This window comes from Nannobrachium achirus (genome assembly GCF_963921795.1).
Source record: "Nannobrachium achirus genome assembly, chromosome: 13".
In the NCBI taxonomy this organism is placed as follows: domain Eukaryota; kingdom Metazoa; phylum Chordata; class Actinopteri; order Myctophiformes; family Myctophidae; genus Nannobrachium; species Nannobrachium achirus.
This window is the reverse complement of record NC_137833.1, coordinates 6,274,661-6,294,058: the sequence shown is the minus strand read 5'-3', so window position 1 is coordinate 6,294,058 and position 19,398 is coordinate 6,274,661. Positions and strand designations below refer to the sequence as shown.

At 41.7% G+C, this 19,398-nt stretch overlaps 1 protein-coding gene across 3 annotated transcripts in view; it reads right to left on the bottom strand.

The window, feature by feature from the left end:
- The window catches only part of ldb1a (LIM domain binding 1a), a gene marked incomplete at its 3' end in the record, with an annotated part of 63,181 nt that overhangs the window by 12,749 nt on the left and 31,034 nt on the right, over window positions 1-19,398 (bottom strand). For 2 of the 3 annotated variants that reach the window (XM_080740181.1, XM_080740182.1), the window contains exons 3-8: window positions 14,618-14,662; window positions 13,482-13,557; window positions 8,395-8,497; window positions 1,688-1,860; window positions 991-1,113; window positions 244-321 (exon numbers count right to left, since the gene is read on the bottom strand). In XM_080740181.1, coding sequence (XP_080596307.1) covers window positions 244-321; window positions 991-1,113; window positions 1,688-1,860; window positions 8,395-8,497; window positions 13,482-13,557; window positions 14,618-14,662 — 598 coding nt within the window. Of the gene's footprint in view, window positions 1-243; window positions 322-990; window positions 1,168-1,687; window positions 1,861-8,394; window positions 8,498-13,481; window positions 13,558-14,617; window positions 14,663-19,398 lie in introns of all 3 variants that reach the window. The other variant, XM_080740180.1, reaches the window with a different exon arrangement.

Genomic DNA, 19,398 nt, shown 5'->3' with positions numbered 1-19,398 from the left:
TGTGTGTGTGAATGGGTGAATGTAATGAATGTGTGTGTGAATGGGTGAATGTAATGAATGTGTGTGAATGGGTGAATGTAATGAATGTGTGTGTGAATGGGTTAATGTAATGCAAAATCTCTGTAAAGTGCCTTGGATAAAGGTGATATATAAATGCACCATTTACCACCTGGACACTATTCCACGGTGGATTAAGTAAAAAACTAAAGATTGAAGACGTCACTGGACATGTACAGTACTTACACGGAGATAGTTGAGGGTGGAGTTGGACAGTCCACATCTGGTGATGTTCTTAGCCAGCTGATCCAGCATCTGAGGGTCCTGAATGGGTAGGAAACATAGATGTTGTAAATCAGTGGTCCACTATTTATTCTGCATTTGAGCCACAGACCACCATTTGATGAGATGTAGCTTCTCAGACCCAAAACAATATGTTCTTATCGTTGGATAAGATTTTGTCTACAATTCCATGTTGTAGGCCTATTGATGTTGGTGCCATAGAAGAGTTAATAAGGAAACATTCAAAATAACAATTCTTGTACATTTTCTAATTGTGTAGACTTCTTGTAAAGTAAGTAATGCAGAGTGTGAACAAATAATAAATCCTTCCAAACAAGGTCATTAAAAATGTACTTGTCCGTTAGACAAGTGGCTCTTGGTTTCACTTTTTCTGTGACACATTTATGTGCACATTTCTGTGCACATAAGCTTTGTGCTGTATGCAGACTGTGGACTGACCATACTATGGAGTGGAGGGAGCAAGGAGGGTTCTTAGCAGTCCTTTTGTTATTCATTCTACTTCAATGTCTGACTCCTACGCATGCATTAAAGAAAGAAATGACTGTGAAATGTCTCACTTTTTTTATTTATTTATGTGCCCTGACAAGTGAATGGGAAAGGACTTGTCCAAAAGGACAACAAAAAGTCCTTTGAAAAGTCCTTGAAACAACAAGCCCAGGTGTACTGTATGTGCGTGCCTCTGGGACTTACGTGCATGGCCAGGATGCTGCGAGGCAGGACCTCTCGGTGCTGCCTGATGCTGAAGTGCCAGGTCTTGATCCTCATCATGTCGTCGAACATGAACTCCAGGTAGAGCCGTCCCTCCACGCACACCTGTATGGGAGGGGGGGTGGAGGACAGCTGGTCACCACACTGAGGGGTGTGGGTCTGGGCCAGGACATCCACTGAACGGTTAGGGTTCAGTCACCGCAAGGAGCCAGAGCCAACATCACATAGAGGTTTATCACATAATAGTACTAGAGATGGGACCATAATCGTTACTATGGTTTATTTATCGTGATTAAAAAACACTCACAATAATCGTATTGTGGAGATTTACATTTATTGTGAAATTATGCTCCGTCATCAATTCACCTTTTATTTGCAGAGCTGCATATCTGGTACCATTTAAACACTCTATAATTGGTAAAACGGACCTGGCTCACAATGCATTTCTTTGCAACGCGTTGTGAGCTTGTAGACCTGCTATTTTTTTGGCGAATCGTCTGCCCCAGGATAAGGGATGCTGGGGATAATAACACAAATTGCGATTTCTTTGGTCACAATAATCGTGAAATGACAATTTCATAATATCGTCCCATCCCTAGTTGTAGAGTTTGCAAGTCGTCTGTTTTTAGGCACTCTAGTCTAAAGCATGAATGGAGCATCAGAGCGGAGGCTACTGTACCTGTGTAAACATAGGTTTCCCGTTCTGCGTCACCATGGTACACTGGTCACAGTCCAGCGACACAAAGTTACTGTGAAACGACTCCTTCGGATGCTTGAGCACGTAGAACAGCTCGGTGGCGCCCCCCTCGAAGATACTCCGGAAGTACCGCGGGATTAACGTCCTACCGATGGCTGCGGAAAAGACATTAAAACCATTGGTTACATTTCTGTTTGAGTTGAGTCATGGGTACATTCCAAACACGAGCATGTTAGGGCATTCACCAAATATTTGAATATCAAAGTCACTATTCGACGTTGTTCACCAAAGTTGAATATTCGCCTTTTTTTTTTTTTTTTTTTTCTTTAAAAAATATATTATATAATATAATATATTATAAAGCTTGGCTAGATATGAAGTCATAAGAATGAGTTGTAAATGCCCCTGGTGGATGAATTTGTTAATGCTCTATACCAGGGGTTCTTAGTGTGGTGCGATGCGTCCAAAAAACAGCTCCCGTAGGATTTTTGTGCTAAAATAGATTTTTTTTGCAGATCCTGATTCTATAGAGTCCAAACTATGAGAAAATGATGGGTGTCAACTTTTCCGGACCCCCAACCCCTTTCTGGGGGTCATCTAGTTTGGGACCTCCCAGAACAGTACGCCAGCCAGTTAATGTCCAATTTTCTTAATATTAGGGTTGTTTTGTAGGTTTTAAAACATTCTGAGTTCATTTATTACACTTTTGAAGCAGCCAGAATAAGCTTTCTGACTTTTGGTTGGGGTCTTTCCTCACCTGGGACCCCCCAGACGGACCCCTGTGCCTATCTCAGTACTCGCTCTGCTCCTGACTGCCCATGTTGTCCAGTTTCCCCAGCAGAACCCAGCAGCTCTCATGCATAGAGGGGAGCCTATAAGCCTATCACTTTTACACTATTTGTTATGGTCAAAAGTGTTTTTATTTTTCATGAATGTGTTACTAGTTGTCATTACAAACACATCCATGCCTTGGTTGTCCCACACGAGCCACCACAATCTCATAGTTCATGTTTTGGGGTGAGCATTCGTCACAACTGCCAATCAAAGTGACTGTACTGGCCAATCACAGGGCATCTTTTCCGGGACTTGGCAAAACACATAAAGCATAACATCTGTTTAGCAGAGTGTGATGGCTTGTGTGGGACAACGATGACATGGATGTGTTTGTAATGACAAGTAGTAACACATTCATGAAAAATAAAAACACTTTTGACCACAACAAATAGTGTAAAAGTCATAGGCTTATAGGCTCCACTCTATGCTATGAGAGCTGCTGGGTTCTGCTGGGGAAACTGGACAACAGGGGCATTTCTGCCTAATAGACCCCATGGACTGTCATTTTGGATCAATATTAGTAGAAAAATGAGACTAGAAGTGATTTAGGGCGGAGTTGTCCTTTAAACTAGCGATTGACTTCAGGTTCCGAGCTTATGGTTGTTGTTGTTGTAGTTTCCTACAGCAGTGAATGAAGTGAAGGTTATGTGGAGATGAGTAAACTACCTGGACTCACCTACGTCTCCTGTCTCGCTGCTTCCTAACTCCTCAGGGCCTTAACATATACAAGAGAAATGCAGACGCCTAGGCAATCAGCATTAGTTTGCAGTGTGCACACACACACACACACACCCAGAATGACCTTGCACATCAGGTAATTACAAAGGAACAACACTGGAGCAATCACACAATCAATGAACACGTTCTTGAGGCTGTTTAGGCCTGAGATTATTGAATGCTTTAACTATAGAAAAATTGCAGATATACAACCTCGAAGCGCCGCGCTGCGAGCTTGTAGATCTGCTATTTTTGAAAAAGTTGTGAAAATGTGTGCAAATCTTTGACTTGAATGTATTTTTAAAGCGAACATTTGTAACTCAAAGTTTGCTTCTGGGTGGTCCCTGGAACTAAATATTTTGAGATGGGGGTCCGTGGCCAAATAAATATAATTTTGGGGGTCCTTCACATGAAAAGTTTTGAGAACCACTGACATAGTAGTCTCTCAAGAACAGACTAACTGAGCTCCAGTTACGTGAAAATGACCTTTTCTTTGACGATGGCTGGCCAGATTGCTGACATAGAAACATAGGTTTTTCAAAAAACCTTAGAAGGATTCAAAAGACACTTATAGAATCATAATTTTCACGATTTTTCAAAAATAGCAGATCTACAAGCTCGCAGCGCGGCAGCTTGTATATCTGCTATTTTTCAATAGTTAAAGCATAAAATAATAATACACAATAATGTGCCCCCATTCTGAATGGGTTAAGAGAAAAAAACGCATACTAATATAAAGCAACATAGCAGCAATATAATTGCCGCTACGTAAAAAAAAAAACATACAAATGCTGATTGCCTAGGCTTCTGCATTTCTCCTGTACATAAGGAACCGTGTTTGCTTATTGCTTCATATTCCGACCCACAGGTTGAGAACTGCAATAAAGTACCTTGATTTTACACCCATCTTCTCCTCTTTTAACTTGTCTTAGTGCTCGGATCTCTCCTCTTATTTCAAGTGTTATCCCACTGATCCTACAAATAATACGTTTTAACTTTGCTTGTACCTCCTTTGAGCACCTACTTTTTCTTCTTTTTTTTCCGCTACGCTATAATGATTGCTTTAATGCATTTTTTAAGTGTGGATTGATTTGAAGTCTAGACAAAAATAATGAATACATGAAGATTATTTACAAACTAAACTCAAGTGTATTTATCCAAAATTGACTCAGTTAAGTTCAATAACGCTTTAATTACTTTGTGGAGAAAACGGGGGGGGGAAGGGGGGGGGGGGGGGAAGCAAAATCTGAAAACAAAAACACAGAGCTTTCTGCCTATACCTTTTTGATACAGGCTAAAACAAATGGAAAAGAAAATGACTTGTAATGTCACTGAAAAAAAGGTGTATCAAAATAAACTAAACTAAACTAAACAGCCGATCTACAAGCACACAGATCTGCTGTTTTCACTACTGTTGTGCGACAGCCTTGTATGATGAAGCAGGGCTTTGACGACAGTGACGAGATTTACACCCCTGTATTATGTTGGTTAGGCCTGTCAGTTTGCCTCTAAAATCCCATTCGAATTTCATTCATTCATTTTTATAATTTTTCGAAAATAGTCGAATAGTTTATATAATATATAAAATGTATAGTTTTTTTTCTTCTTTTTTTTTACATTTGTTATATATATAATATATATATTTTTAAATAAAATGTATAGTTGTAAAATAATAGCACATTGTTTGCGCAAATTCAGATGCTATAACAGGCTGGGAAAAAAGCTAAGCTACAAGCCCCAACTACATTGCATCATCGACTTGTAGATCGGCTGGAGGCGTGGCTAGCAGCTAAATTGCTTGTTTAGACAGCATGCTGCGTGTCTCCGTCTCTCCATACCAGACGAGCAGTGCGGAGAGAGAGAGGAGCAGCAGAGCAGAGCGTTAAAGCCAGCTCCTCTAGTTACTGACGGACAAATATTACTTTAGTCTTTGGCTGTCTGCTGTTGTCATAAGTTTCTTAAATGTTACTTTCAAGTGAAGCTGGAAAACAGCAGGAGAAATAGCTAAGTAGCTAACCAGCTAATACTATGATTAAGGAGAGGAGAGGGCAGAGGAGATGCAAACGGAGGTGTCGGGTGTCTCACTCACAAAGTGCTGTGGCATAACTTTCTGTGTCCACTGCAGTGCATCCCACGTACACACGTAATTGTTGATCATTTGTGACTTGATGAAAGCATTTATTTTCGCAATGGGAGGTCAGGAAAAACGTTTTTTGTTTACTTTTTTTTTATATAAACTTTTTTTCTTTTTTTTTTACATTTCGAATAGTAATTGAAGCATTCGACTTTCATCCATTTCTTTAATATTCGAATTATAGTCGAAAAACGAATTTCATTCTGACAGGCCTAATGTTGGTGTGCCCATGGATTTTTGGGACATGAAAAGTGTGCCCATGCAGAAAAAAGGTTGAGAAACACTGCTATACTGTATATCTGCAAAGGTCTGATACCGGTATGAATATATCTAACTATTAATTTAATGAATGTCTGTCCGCCGTCCGCCGCCTGTCCGCATGCTGAAATCACTGATACTAAACAGTGTCACCACTATGGTAACATCCACATGCTGAAACTATGCCCGACATCACTGACTGACATCACGTAACACCATATATGGGCATAAACGGGTGAAACAGTCTGCTTGCTGACATCACTGATATAGTGTCGACGGGGCCATGGCATTGGTCCGAAGGTTCATTAGTCCGAATTTGTTAAGAATACTATGCCTAACCCTAACCTTAGTAACCATAACTAATGAACCTTCGGACTAATGAACCTTCGGACTTATGGGCAGTCCCCGTGTCGCCACCGTGGTAATAGCCACGTGCTGAATAATAATAATAATAATAATATGTCTCTATGTCACTTGTTTCATCATGTCTCTCTGACATGATGAAACAAGTGACCAAATTTGAAGATGACTGACATCACTACAGTGCCCAAACTTGGAGATTACATCACAGAATGGACTGGACACGGAACACCATATATGGGCATAAAAGAGAGCCAGACAGACAGAGATAAGAGATCTCCATATAATGAATGGGCATGAAAGGGACACAGACAGACAGACGGATACAACGGGTATTACCCAACTGGACGTCAATGGTGACTATTCTGCCCAACGGGCACCGGTCTGGGTTCTCCAACATTACTTCTGAGACGCGTTATTGGAAATCACACCAGAGTTCTGGGCAAACCCCGCCCATGGAAGCTTTTGATTGGCTGAACTGGCGCTAGGGGCACTCCTTTTTGTTCGCTTGGACCGCACGGAGGTGCGATCACTTAAACCTAACCCTAACCCTAACCCTAACCTTAACCTCAGTAAAACTATGCCTAACCTTAACCTTAACCTCAGTAAAACTATGCCTAACCCTAATTTGACCATCGTGCCATGCACAGTCTCACACATAAAACCCACAGGACATAAACTACAAGATGACCTGTAGGATTTTATGAACTAGGGGAACCAACCCAATTTAAAATTGCAACATTCTTTCTTTTTAAAAACAAGATGGCGAAAGCACTTTTCTCTATACTGCATCTTAGGCCTTGACTTGGCCTAGGACAATATATTGAAGTCTTCACTCCCTAACTTAACCTCAGTGAAACAAACGCTCTGAGTAACTAACCTTCCGACGGATGTGTAAACAAACGGCTCCGCCCAGAACTCGGGTGTGATTTCCAATAACGCTTCTGAGACTCCTCCATTCAATCCCTCATATACTGTGCACTCATACTGTGTGTGCACACCCCCGGGCACAGGACTAGTCAAATATGAATGAACAGTAGGGCATTCACGAATAGTGATTTTTAGTATTCGAATTATTTGACCTCAAAGTATTCGAATAGTCGAATATTCTACAGGACTGGCCAAAATGTCAAATACTAAGTAAGCAAGAGGCGGACATTGTGAAAATAGCCGATCTACATGCTCACAACGCCTCGCAATTTTCACAATATTTATCTGCTGAACCGAGTCACAAAATCACTAGATGTAATACCTACAATTCCAAGTGCTTGTCAGGGTAGGGGTCCCCAGTTCAACTATGTTTATTTTGGGGGTCATGGCCTAAAAAGGTTTGAGAAGCCCTGGTATAGAACATTAACAAATTCATCCACCAGGGACATTGACAACTCATTCTTATGACTTCCTATCTAGCCAAGCATTATATACTATATATACTTTTTTAAAGAGAAAACCAGTAAGATTCCCTAATCGGGAGATAAGCGACCGTCAGGTCGCAGCGTGATTTTAGGCCAAAATGTGTAGGAGCAGTGTCCAAAAATGTGTTTGAAAAAATCGGCCTGATGGTGGCGCTATATGGGAGAGATCCATGTTGATGACATGAGTGTAGACATACTGTGTAGCGATTTGCATGATTTTAGGGCAAAATCTGTAAGAGTAGTGTCCAAAATGTGTTTAAAAAAATCGGGACAGATCCATGTTGATGAGATGAGTGTAGAGCAAGTGTGTACCGATTTGCGTGATTTGAGGGCAAGATTTGTAGGAGCAGTGTCCAAAAATGTGTTTGAAAAAATCGGCCTGATGGTGGCGCTCTATGGGATGTTGATGACATGAGTGTAGAGATACTGGGTAGCGATTTGCGTGATTTCAGGGCAAAATCTGTAGGAGTAGTGTCCAAAAATGTGTTTAAAAAAGTCGGCCTGAAGGTGGCGCTAAATGTGACAGATCCATGTTGATGAGATGAGTGTAGACATACTGTGGACCGATTTGCGTGATTTTAGGGCAAAAATGTGTTTTGCAAGAATCGGCCTCATGGTGGCGCTAGAAGAGGACCATGTGAGACTTGATGGGTGGAGGTTGTGGTTTAGCAGGCAAGGAGTGTGTGTGCAAAAGTTGGCATGGATCGGGGCAACGGTTGCGGAGATATGAGTAAGGCAAAAGTGTGATGTGTGACATGTGACAGACTGACTGACTGACTGACAGACTGACTGACTGACTGACGGACAGCTGGTCGAGGTTTTGATAGTCGCAACAATAAAAAATTAAAATAAGCAAATATTCGACTTTTGTGAACAACGTCGAATAGTGACTTTGATATTGGAATATTTGAATATTTGGTGAATGCCCTAATGAACAGAAGGATGCTGTATAAACTGTATACTGTACATACTGTATCGCTTGGGACCGTCCTCCAGGCAGAAGGTGATGGTGAGCATGGCGTCATCTTCAAAGAACTCCGTGGTGAAGGCGTCCCACCAGAGATTGTCACATTCCTGGAGCGACAGAGGAAAACATCGTCATTCTGTTCTAGTTGTAGGAATCGTGTTTAACTCATTTCCCCCGATCCCCGTCGAAACCGTTGATTTCTCGCTGTACCACGCTGTGATGCCCGTCGTTCCCGGAAATTTAATTAGCTTTAATCATTATGAAACAATTAAAAGTATGATCGCTGTATATAGCCGTTTCGGAGTCTTAGGCCCGCCCCCTAACTGTATCCGGTCGTATTTCCTGTTTAGACCGGATCTAGGTTTCCATATCCGGTCTGAGAGCCCATCGCAGCTGCCGTCCCATAGGTTTGCGTTGTAAACAGAGGAAGGAGCTGCACGGCCATATCATCGTCTTTTTTCACGCGTTTTTTTTATATTTGATAGTTGTTTTATTCTTGTGCCCGCCTGGCATATGATCCGCGCACATATCGTCTGCTATGTGCGCGAACGTGCCCACGTGTTACCATAGCGCACAGCTGCTGTTTCCAACGTTTTCTTATGCAAATACTGGCGGATCTGCCTGGCAACGGATTTGTCTATTCCAATAGATTTTTTTTTTATTCGAAAGCTGTCATCTTGTCTACTGGTCTACTACATGAGACGCGCACAGATCATGCACTATGCGTGCACGTGCCCACGTTAAAAGGTAAGGACAATTTGGCAGCTGCTTACTACAGCTATGATTAAAATGGCAGCAAAATTGTTAAAGGACACCTCTGTTTTTTTACAGCAAGGGTTCATATTTTAGATTGTAATTAGAGAAAAGAAAAGATTAGTGATGAAATGTTTTCATTTACTGCGTTCTAACATTTTAGCTATTTTGATTTCAGTGGGTGGTGGCATGCGTACAAGTGGCTAAACATGTCTTTTTAGATGCCCATTCCCAAGATGCACCGCAATCTTTCATGGGCAGATGTGACTTAAGGGGGCTAGTAGTGTTACTGTAAATAGTAATAAAGAAATCACCTGCTTATTGTGTCTAAAGAATACACATTTAGCCACTTGTACGCATGTCCCCACCCACTGAAATCCAAATAGCTAAAAATCTCAAAAAGGATAGAAAGCAGTAAATGAAAACATTTTAACACACAGCTTCTCTAAAATGTGAAATCTTGTTGTAACGTTTAACTTAATACTGCTCACGCCAAGGCCAGGCAAAGAAATGCCAAAGTATTAGACCCAGTTTTCAGTTGGACCAATAAGGGAATTTCAACTTTCTTTAAATGCTGCAAAGTCGTCTATAATATCCAGACCCAATGGACTCTTATTACGGAAGATCAATCGCCATCTCTACACACACAACCCAATTACTGCAGGGTGGCTGTGAGCTCAGATTCATAATTCACCACCCTTTAGAAACAACACCACAAACCACATTCTGAGAAAAGAGATCATGAAATTAAATATACTACTAAACAGTAAGGACGCCTAAGGGCGACAAGCAACCTGGCCATAAAGGGCCAGGTCGCGCCATGTCTTGGCCGTCTGGCCAGTGTGTATATCGGGAGAGTGTTTTCTGCAGGTCTTTCAGTCCGAGTGTATCAAAGGGTGCGTTCGGAAATGCACACCGGGTCTGGTTAGGGTTAGTTTTAAGCATAGTTTTACTTAGGGCTGTCACAATTATTACATAATCGTTTAATAGTGATTATTTGACATTATCGCAATTATTTTGTCATAATCGTCATAATCGTGAATGTTGAAAAATTTCCGAAATAGTGGAAATAGCAGATCTACAAGCTCACAACGCATCGCGACGCGTTGTGAGCTTGTAGATCGGCTATTTCCACTATCAAAGTTATTTTATAAGTAGTAAGTTGTCAAATATGTCAGTAATTTCTTTGTATATTTAGGTTATGTGTCATATCTACCATGTACAACTTCAAAACATAAAAGCCAAACAGAAATGTAATTATCAACGACAAAAACACAATTAAATCGTTAATCGCCAATTATTTGAGTGACAATTAATCGTCATGTAAAATGACATATCGTGACAGCCCTAGTTTTACTGAGGTTAGGGTTGGGTTTAGGCATAGTTTTACTGAGGTTAGGGTTAGGATTGGGTTTAGGCACTCACTACACTGAGCACACACCCGGTGCGCATTTCCGAACGCACCCTTTGATACACTCGGACTGAAAGGCCTGCGGAAAACACTCTCCTGTGTATATCAGACCAGCAGTTACCCACATATGAAGACCCCTGGTACCCATATATGGAGATCCATGTACTGTATATGGAGATATGCTGTGAGAGCCCAAAGAGTGCACGCTTTCCAGGGCTCTCTATACTAGTGTCTTTTCCGTTGTCGCTACAAACATAATCGTGAGATCTGCTATTTTCTGAAAAGGTTTTCCCCCAGAATATGGACGTTTATGTGGTTAACTTCATCATGAAACACAGACAGACAGACAGACAGACAGACAGACAGACAGACAGACAGACAGACAGACAGACAGACAGACAGACAGACAGACAGACAGACAGACAGGTACATTACAAGGAAAAATAATGCACAAATAGGTGGTTGCGTAATAGGGATGGGACGATATGAAAATGTCATATCGCGATAATTGTGACAAAATAAATCACGATTTACAATATTATCGCGATAATCAAAATCCATTATCCTGGGGCGGAGAGTGAAAAAAGACAAGTACAGTATTTTCTGGACTATAAGGCGCACCTGACTATAAGGCGCACTGTCAATGAATGGTCTATTTTCAAACTGTTTTCATATATAAGGCGCACCTGACTATAAGGCGCACATAATAGACGCTACCGTTGCGTTATGCATCAAACAGATGGAGCTGTGCTAAAGGGAATGTCAATGTCAATGAATGATCCATATATAAGGCGCACTGGACTATAAGGCGCACTGTAGTTTTTTGAGAAAATTAAAGGCTTTTAAGTGCGCCTTATAGTCCGGAAAATACGGGTACGCATATTACAAGTACCTTTTACCAATTATAGAGGGTTTAAGAAGTGGTACCGGATATGCAGCTCGGCAAATAAAAGGTGAATTGATCCCAGTGCATGACGGAGGACGATGTCACGATGAATTGAATCTCCACGATACGATTATCGTGAGTGTTTTTTAATCACGATAAACGATAATATTGCGTATCGTCCCATCCCTATTGCGTAATACATCCCGACAGGAGAAAAAGAGCCTAGCCGTGTGCACACTACTGGGTCATTATCACTACTGGGTCATTATCACTACTGGGTCATTATCACTACTGGGTCATTATCAACAGCTGGCAGTCCAATTACTTTAACCCAGACCCGCTTGATAATCCTATCAGTGGCCTGCATGTAAATGTAGTCGGGGAATTCTCAGGCTCCATTTCCCCACAAAATAACTAGCATTGTAAGTCCATCCATACAGAATAACTAGGACTGTAAGTCCATCTATACAAAATAACTAGGACTGTAAGTCGGTCCATACAAAATAACTAGCATTGTACAGGGTTCCCACATATCTTTACCAATTCATTACCAAAACTTTTCCAGAATATTTAACCCGATTTCCAGGACTATATAACAATAATTCAGCTCAATAACGAGTCATTTACTCCTATGCGCAATGCCCAAAGACAGGCAGTGTATGCCAGTGGTTCTCAACCCCCGAAATAATCATATTTGAACCCTGACGAGCACTAAGAGTAGAGGAATTTTGTATAACACGGTTTTATTGTGAAAATAGCCGATCTACATGCTCACAACGCCTCGCGTTGCGAGGCGTTGTGAGCATGTAGATCTGCTATTTTCACAATTTCTGACTCTAATATTTGACAATTTGGCCCTGTTTAATTTGTCATTTCAGAGGTATTAACAAAATCAATAACCAAAGACAATGCATAGCTATTTTTTCCAGGACCTTCCAGGACCCTTGATCAATTCCAAAACGTTTCCAGTACTGGAAAAATATTTTTCTAATTTCAAATTATTTCCAGGAATTTCATGAGCGTGGGAACCCTGATTGTAAGTCAATCCATACAAAATAACTAGGACTGTAAGTCCATCCATACAAAATAACTAGGACTGTAAGTCCATCCATATGAATCTGTGGGAAGAGGGGAGAGTAATGGAATATGCAGATAGGAGATAGCCTGCGGGATCAGCAATGTAGAGCCAATACTGAAGTAATATCACACAATAGCGAGTATCGGGGACCACGACGAGCCACCTTGCTCGTACGAGCCTGCGTCCAAATCACGGCCCCAGATATTATCTGCAATGGCACACTCCCTCTCTCGTGGTCTATGGCTTCATTATGACAATTCCGCTGATAATAACAATGTCCTTGAGAATCTGTTACCTTTTTAATCTCAAGCTTACATTCTATCGTAAGTGTATATTAAAGCCATTCAGAACGGGTACACATTATTGTGTATTGTTATTTTATGCTTTAACTATTGAAAAATAGCAGATCTACAAGCTCTCACTGCGAGCTTGTAGATCTGCTATTTTTGAAAAATCGTGAAAATTTGAATTTTGACCTGATTCTATAAGTGTCTTTTGAATCCTTCGAAGGTTTTTGGAAAAACCTATGTTTCTATGTCAGCAATCTGGCCAGCCATCGTCAAAGAAAAGGTCCATTTCACTTAACTGGAGCTCAGTTTGTCTGTTCTTGAGCGACTACTATGTCAGTGGTTCTCAAACTTTTTCATGTGAAGGACCCCCAAAATGATATGTATTTGGCCACGGACTATCATCTCAAAGTATTTTGTATCAGGGACCCCCCAGAAGCAAATATTTGAGTTACAAATGTCCACTTTAAAAATGAGATATTCAAAGATTTGCACACATTTTCACGATTTTTCAAAAATAGCAGATCTACAAGCTCGCTGTGAGCTTGTATATCTGCTATTTTTCAATAGTTAAAGCATAAAATGATGGTTAAAGTGGTTAAAATCTAACGCGACTCGGGCGCGTTCCAGGTATTTGAGAGTTAAGGACTTTATAGCCGACTGTCTCTCAACTCACCTCCGACCAGTTCTGTAGCCTCTTGTTCAGCTCGAATATCCGGTAGTCTGTCTGGTTCCCGTACGGTGTGGGCCTCCTGCGTTGACACACACACACCAAGAGGGGGCGCTGCGGTTACACTCAGGTTTGAGACAGAGACACACAAACATAGCATAGCTGTGTAGTGTTGTTGGTACAGTTTATGACAAAGCGTACATTTCCAACTGCAGTTAACAGTGTGGTCTACATCTGGGCACAACACCCTCAAAGTGTGTCGTACGCCCAGGGTCACATTGGCCAAGCTTCGCGGGACGCTAAATGAAATTAACCCATAAATAATTAATAGTCCTGCTAACTTCACAGTAGGTGTGATTTCTGTTTGTCTTTGTTGCAAATTGCAATTATCTTTCTCTGCCAAGAGAGACACTAAAGCCCCTATCATACTAGGCACCGCGGTGATAAGCTATCCACCGCGGTGTAGTCTTTTTAAGTCATAAAACTACAACATTACATCATTACTCGCGGTGAAGAGCTATCCACCGCGAACCCCGACACATCTTTCCATTTTTACTTTCAGACAGATAAGCCCATCACCCCGTTCACTGATTGGTCGATCTAGACTCACAGCGATAGGACTTCACCGTGACTGACTATGATGGCCTCCACTTGTTTTCTCACTTTAGGTGGAAAGCTTTACACCTAAAATTTGCGGTGATAGGCTCTTCACCGCAGACTCTGATAAGGGCTTAAGATAATAAAACTCTCTAAGCCATAACAGCCCAAATTAGAACAGTGGTTCTCAACCTGTGGGTCAGGACCCCCAGGGGGGTCCCCAAATTATTTTGGGGGGTCCCCAGATGATTAACTTAATGTGCAACATTGTTTTCTCACTCAACAGTAAAATAAGGTTGAAGTGTATCTGCACGTTTCTAAAAGGACAAATTAAACATAGGCCAAATTGTCAAATATTAGAGGCAGAAATTTCACAATAGAACCGTGTTATACAAAATGTAATGCCTCAACTCTTAGTGCTCGTCAGGGTGGGGGGTCCCCAGTTAAAATATGATTATTTTGGGGGTCGCGGCCTGCAAGGGTTGAGAACCACTGGTTTAGAATAAAACATAGCAGTGATAAGAATAGGATGCAAATCCACTCACCCCATTCCAGGCTCCATGTATGATGGGGGGTACATTGGAGTGGGCCTGTTAAAGAAGGGGTTACAGTTAGAGTTATTGTGTGTTCATACTGTGTATGTTGAACATGTTTTGTAATTACAAACCAGGAAGTGTAACACATATTTCCGTTAACTACAGGACAACTTGTCATTGCATTTTTATATTTCACAACTTAACAACTTAGGCCAAGGGTTTCCAAAGTGCGTCCCGGGTGCCAAATGGGGCCGGATCAATGAATGACACATTTTATACAGCCCGCAGCTTGGTAAATTGTACTATAAATGGCCCACCACCACCAATGTCAAACAAGAATATGTCATACTTTAATTTTTCAAGATTTCTTGTTCTATTCCCTGTTGTCTCATGCTGAAGGGATCAAAGAAAGGCTATTTTGTTTTATTGTATTACCTTTCACGTCTGGTTACATTTGGTAATGTTATTTGTGTTTTGTTCAGAGCACACACCTGACAAAAGACCACTGATATTAAATATTGATCATGATAGTTAAATAAAATATTGTAATTGCGATGGATATGTATGTGGATTTGTTATGGTCAAACCGAAAGTACATTTTGTAAGGAGACAAATGTGGCCCCCTTTGAAAAAGGTTTGGACACTCCTGACTTAGGCCCTATAACTTTCATACAAGGAATAGCTAAGGAAGCCTTGTATACAAGCTCACAACATACTGCAACGCCATATACTGTGAGCTTGTAGATGTGCTATTTTTACATATTTTTATTTGGGGGTGTCTTTGACTTGTCACCTATAATGTGCAACGTCCAAAATGGAGGACGCCAAGTTTAAAGTGGTCTAACTGGTCTTATTTGTGCAGAATAAATAAACAAACACATACAAGAATAATGGGGCTATATAATGACGTCTGTCTCTGTCATTGCTAGCGGACCCTGATGAAAGCCAAACGAGGCCGAAACGCGTTGGTCGTTTCTTTTAATGCTGCCATGAGCTGAATAAACTTGTTTTCTACCTTGAACTGAACGGAGCTGCCTTGGATTTTTCTTAGTTCCCCACTTTATCAGTGCACTGTTTTCTGTTACAGTGGAATGGAACTAGAATCTTTTTTGCCTCAATATCTACATACCCTCTCCAAAGAGCACCCGTTTTCAGCCTATTGTAATAGCCTATTCACGGACCCACGCAGCGCTTCTTCTACTTTTATTCCACATACAAGAATAAGTCTAACATGGGAGGCAGTTTGTAACCGAAAACCTAACAGCAACCAGTGTGTAATCAGCAGTGCAGCTGGTAACAGGAGCTGGGCTGCATGAGGCCATGCATGCCTGGAGGCTGCCAGGCTGACACTTGGTTTTAATGAAACCTTTCAGCTCCTTCCCTCTTCAACAGGGGGTCCGGGACCCCTAGCGGGTCCTCAGAGTTACTACAGGGGGTCCTCCAAATCTTTGTGTGATAGAAACCTTTTTTCCCTCCTGTTTTATATTAACCACTTGAATCCTAGCCAAAAATAGCAGATCTACAAGCTCACAACGCCTCGCGCTGCGAGGCGTTGTGAGCTTGTAGATCGGCTATTTTCGGCAAAGAGCTCTGGTGTAGAGGGGGAAAAGAGCAGACTAAGTACAGAGTGAAAGATAAAGTGTATTAAGTATTGACGGTTCAAATGGTTAAATATCTCAAAACACAAAGTGACATGAATCCAAATACAATGATGTCAAACAATGAAACTATATGGAATCTATGAACAGGTTGTGGGGGTCCCTGCTTCATCTCTCTCTCTCTCTCTCAACTAAGGGGTCCTTTGGCCTGAAAACGTTGAAGACCCCTGCTCTAAAGCGTTTCTCTCAGCCATGCTGTGGACTGAGCAGGGCAAAGATTCTCAAAGAAAAAGTAAGTGTAAGAAAATAGACAAGGCTTGAGTAGCCATTATTATGTGATGTGATCCTGTAACTGTATCTCTCAGAAACACAGACAGTATACGCTTTTAATTAACTGAAAGATATATTTACTGATATAGGCTAATTTTAATTCCTTCCCTTACTCAAGAGTCAGATTGCACAAAAAGCAGTGCTCTGATGTTGGATGGCAAAGGGACTAGGGCTGTCGCGATTATGACATGTTACATGACGATTAATTGTCACTCAAATAATTGCGATTAACAATTTAATCGCGTTTTTGTCGTTGACAATTACATTTCTGTTTGGCTTTAAGGCTTTGAAGTTGCACATGGCAGATATGACACATAACCTAAATATACAAAGACATTACTGACATATTTGACAACTTTATACTTAAAAAAGAACATTGATAGTGGAAATAGCCGATCTACAAGCTTACAACGAGCTTGTAGATCTGCTATTTCCACTATTTTTTACTTTTTGACTTTTTTTTGGAAATATTTGAAGATTTTTCAACATGGAAACGATTATGACTATAATGAAAAATAATTGCGATTAGACAATTATGTAATTATTGTGACAGCCTTAAAAGCGACTAGGTCGGGATGAATACAAATGCGGATCCCAAAGCTCTGATAGGAGTCTAGTTTACTAGGCTACTGATTGCAGGGGTAGACATTATAAATGGCACCCTGGACTGGAAGTACTATTTAGACCCCCTGGGCCACTAGAACACACCTTTCACTTGCACCAGTAAAATGAATGCCATAAAAAAAGAAAAAGACCAAAAAACTAACACCTATGCAAACCTTCAAAACATTCAGAATAGAAACAACAAACAACAACACTACAACAATCTGCAGCCCATGTTTCGAGGTGAATCCTACCAGACTAGGTGCCAGCAAAAGCAGCTTACCTTTGCGATGTTATAGACAAAGATCTATTCATTTTTTATTATTATTATTATTATAATTTTTTCTCATTACATAGATGTACTTTGGCTATACTGGCAGTAGAGGGCAACCTCATGCAAGAATTAATGTGAAATGGCGGCGGTCGGCTGCCATCCGTCCAGACCACTGAATCGCTACAGAGCAATAGACCCAGAGAAAATAACAAGGAAGTGTTTTGTTACTCCATTGATGCTAACGTCCAGTGGATTTTTGAGAGCACTATTACGGGAGATGTTTTAACTGTACACACCCGCGCGACCCCTCATCAGTTTACAGACATCAAAACAAGGTACAAAAGAACGAGCCAAAGAACGAGCTATTGGCATCACGCCGCCGTGAAAAATGGGGCGAACGGGAACGTCCAAAGCGGTAAAAGAGTTAAATGATGTTACAACATAGCATTCTGTAAGCCCATCACAAAAATTCTTGACTATTATTTGTCGATTTAAAAGATAATGTTCCTGGGCCAGCAGCTACAATGGTGGGGCCAGTGATCTTGAAAAGGGCCTGGACCAGAGGACCAGAGGCAGATTTCCCTTAACTTTCCCACTGCCAGATTATTTATTTATTTATTGGGTCTGGTGCCATCAAAAAGCGGCTTACCTTTGCGACGTTATAGTAGATAGACAGACAGACATTTATTTATTTATTTTTATTTTTTTGGGTTGTGCAATAGTGCACTTTGGTCTGCCAGGCAGCAGAGGGCGGCGTCATGCGAGAATGAATGTGAATTTGCCTGTTATGTGTTGAAGAAGAAGAAGACCAGTCACTGGCCCCAGAGCCTTACAGCCAGAGGAAATCAACAAGGAAGTGAATTGTTCTCCGTTGATCTAACGCATAATGGATTTTTTACACCATCACCGCGGAAAATGTGTTTACAGTAGACGGCCGCGCGACCCCTCATCAGCTTACAGTCATCAGACGAACGAACCGAACGAGCGCCGTATTGGCGGAGAGGTCTTGCGCAATCGGGCGAACGTGAACGTTCAAAGCGGTGGGAGAGTTAATGTTTACCCCTGGATTGTATGAACAAGTTAATATAGTGGTGTGGTCTTTATACTGACAGCTTTCCCTGAAATCACGTATGTTTTTAATCGCTAATTCATAACACCTTGCTTACGGTTTCACAATACATGGTAAACATTTTGAATCGTCAATATCATCACACATATGGTATGGCTAGCCAAAGTATCCAGCCTTGCCATGAAGGAGAGTCACACTCAAAAGCTTGAATGTGAGGCATAGCAGCACACATACAGTAAAGACAGTGAGATAAAGCAGAGGATCCCAAACTATTCAGCTCGTGACCCAAAAGAGAAATACCAGGAGACGTTTGCCCGGGTACCCAAACTAGTGAACATAGCCGATCAACAAGCTCACAATAAGGCACGAAGCAATGCGCTGTGAGCTTGTAGATCTGCTATTTTCACCACTTCTTATTGTTAAGAAGTGCAATAGAGCAGGCTCGTCCGTTTATTCAAGTAGCACACGGCCAAGAAGCAGCGGCCGTTCGTTCGTTCTTTTCCCTGTCTGAGCAGTGAGCACTGTGAGCAGATGAGGGGTGGTCCCTGCACTGTGAACAGATGAGGGGTGGTCCCTGTCTGAGCACTGTGAACAGATGAGGGGGGGTCCCTGACTGAGCACTGTGAGCAGATGAGGGGGGGTCCCTGACTGAGCACTGTGAGCAGATGAGGGGGGGTCCCTGACTGAGCACTGTGAGCAGATGAGGGGGGGTCCCTGACTGAGCACTGTGAGCAGATGAGGGGGGGTCCCTGACTGAGCACTGTGAGCAGATGAGGGGGGGTCCCTGACTGAGCACTGTGAGCAGATGAGGGGGGGTCCCTGACTGAGCACTGTGAGCAGATGAGGGGGGGTCCCTGACTGAGCACTGTGAGCAGATGAGGGGGGGTCCCTGACTGAGCACTGTGAGCAGATGAGG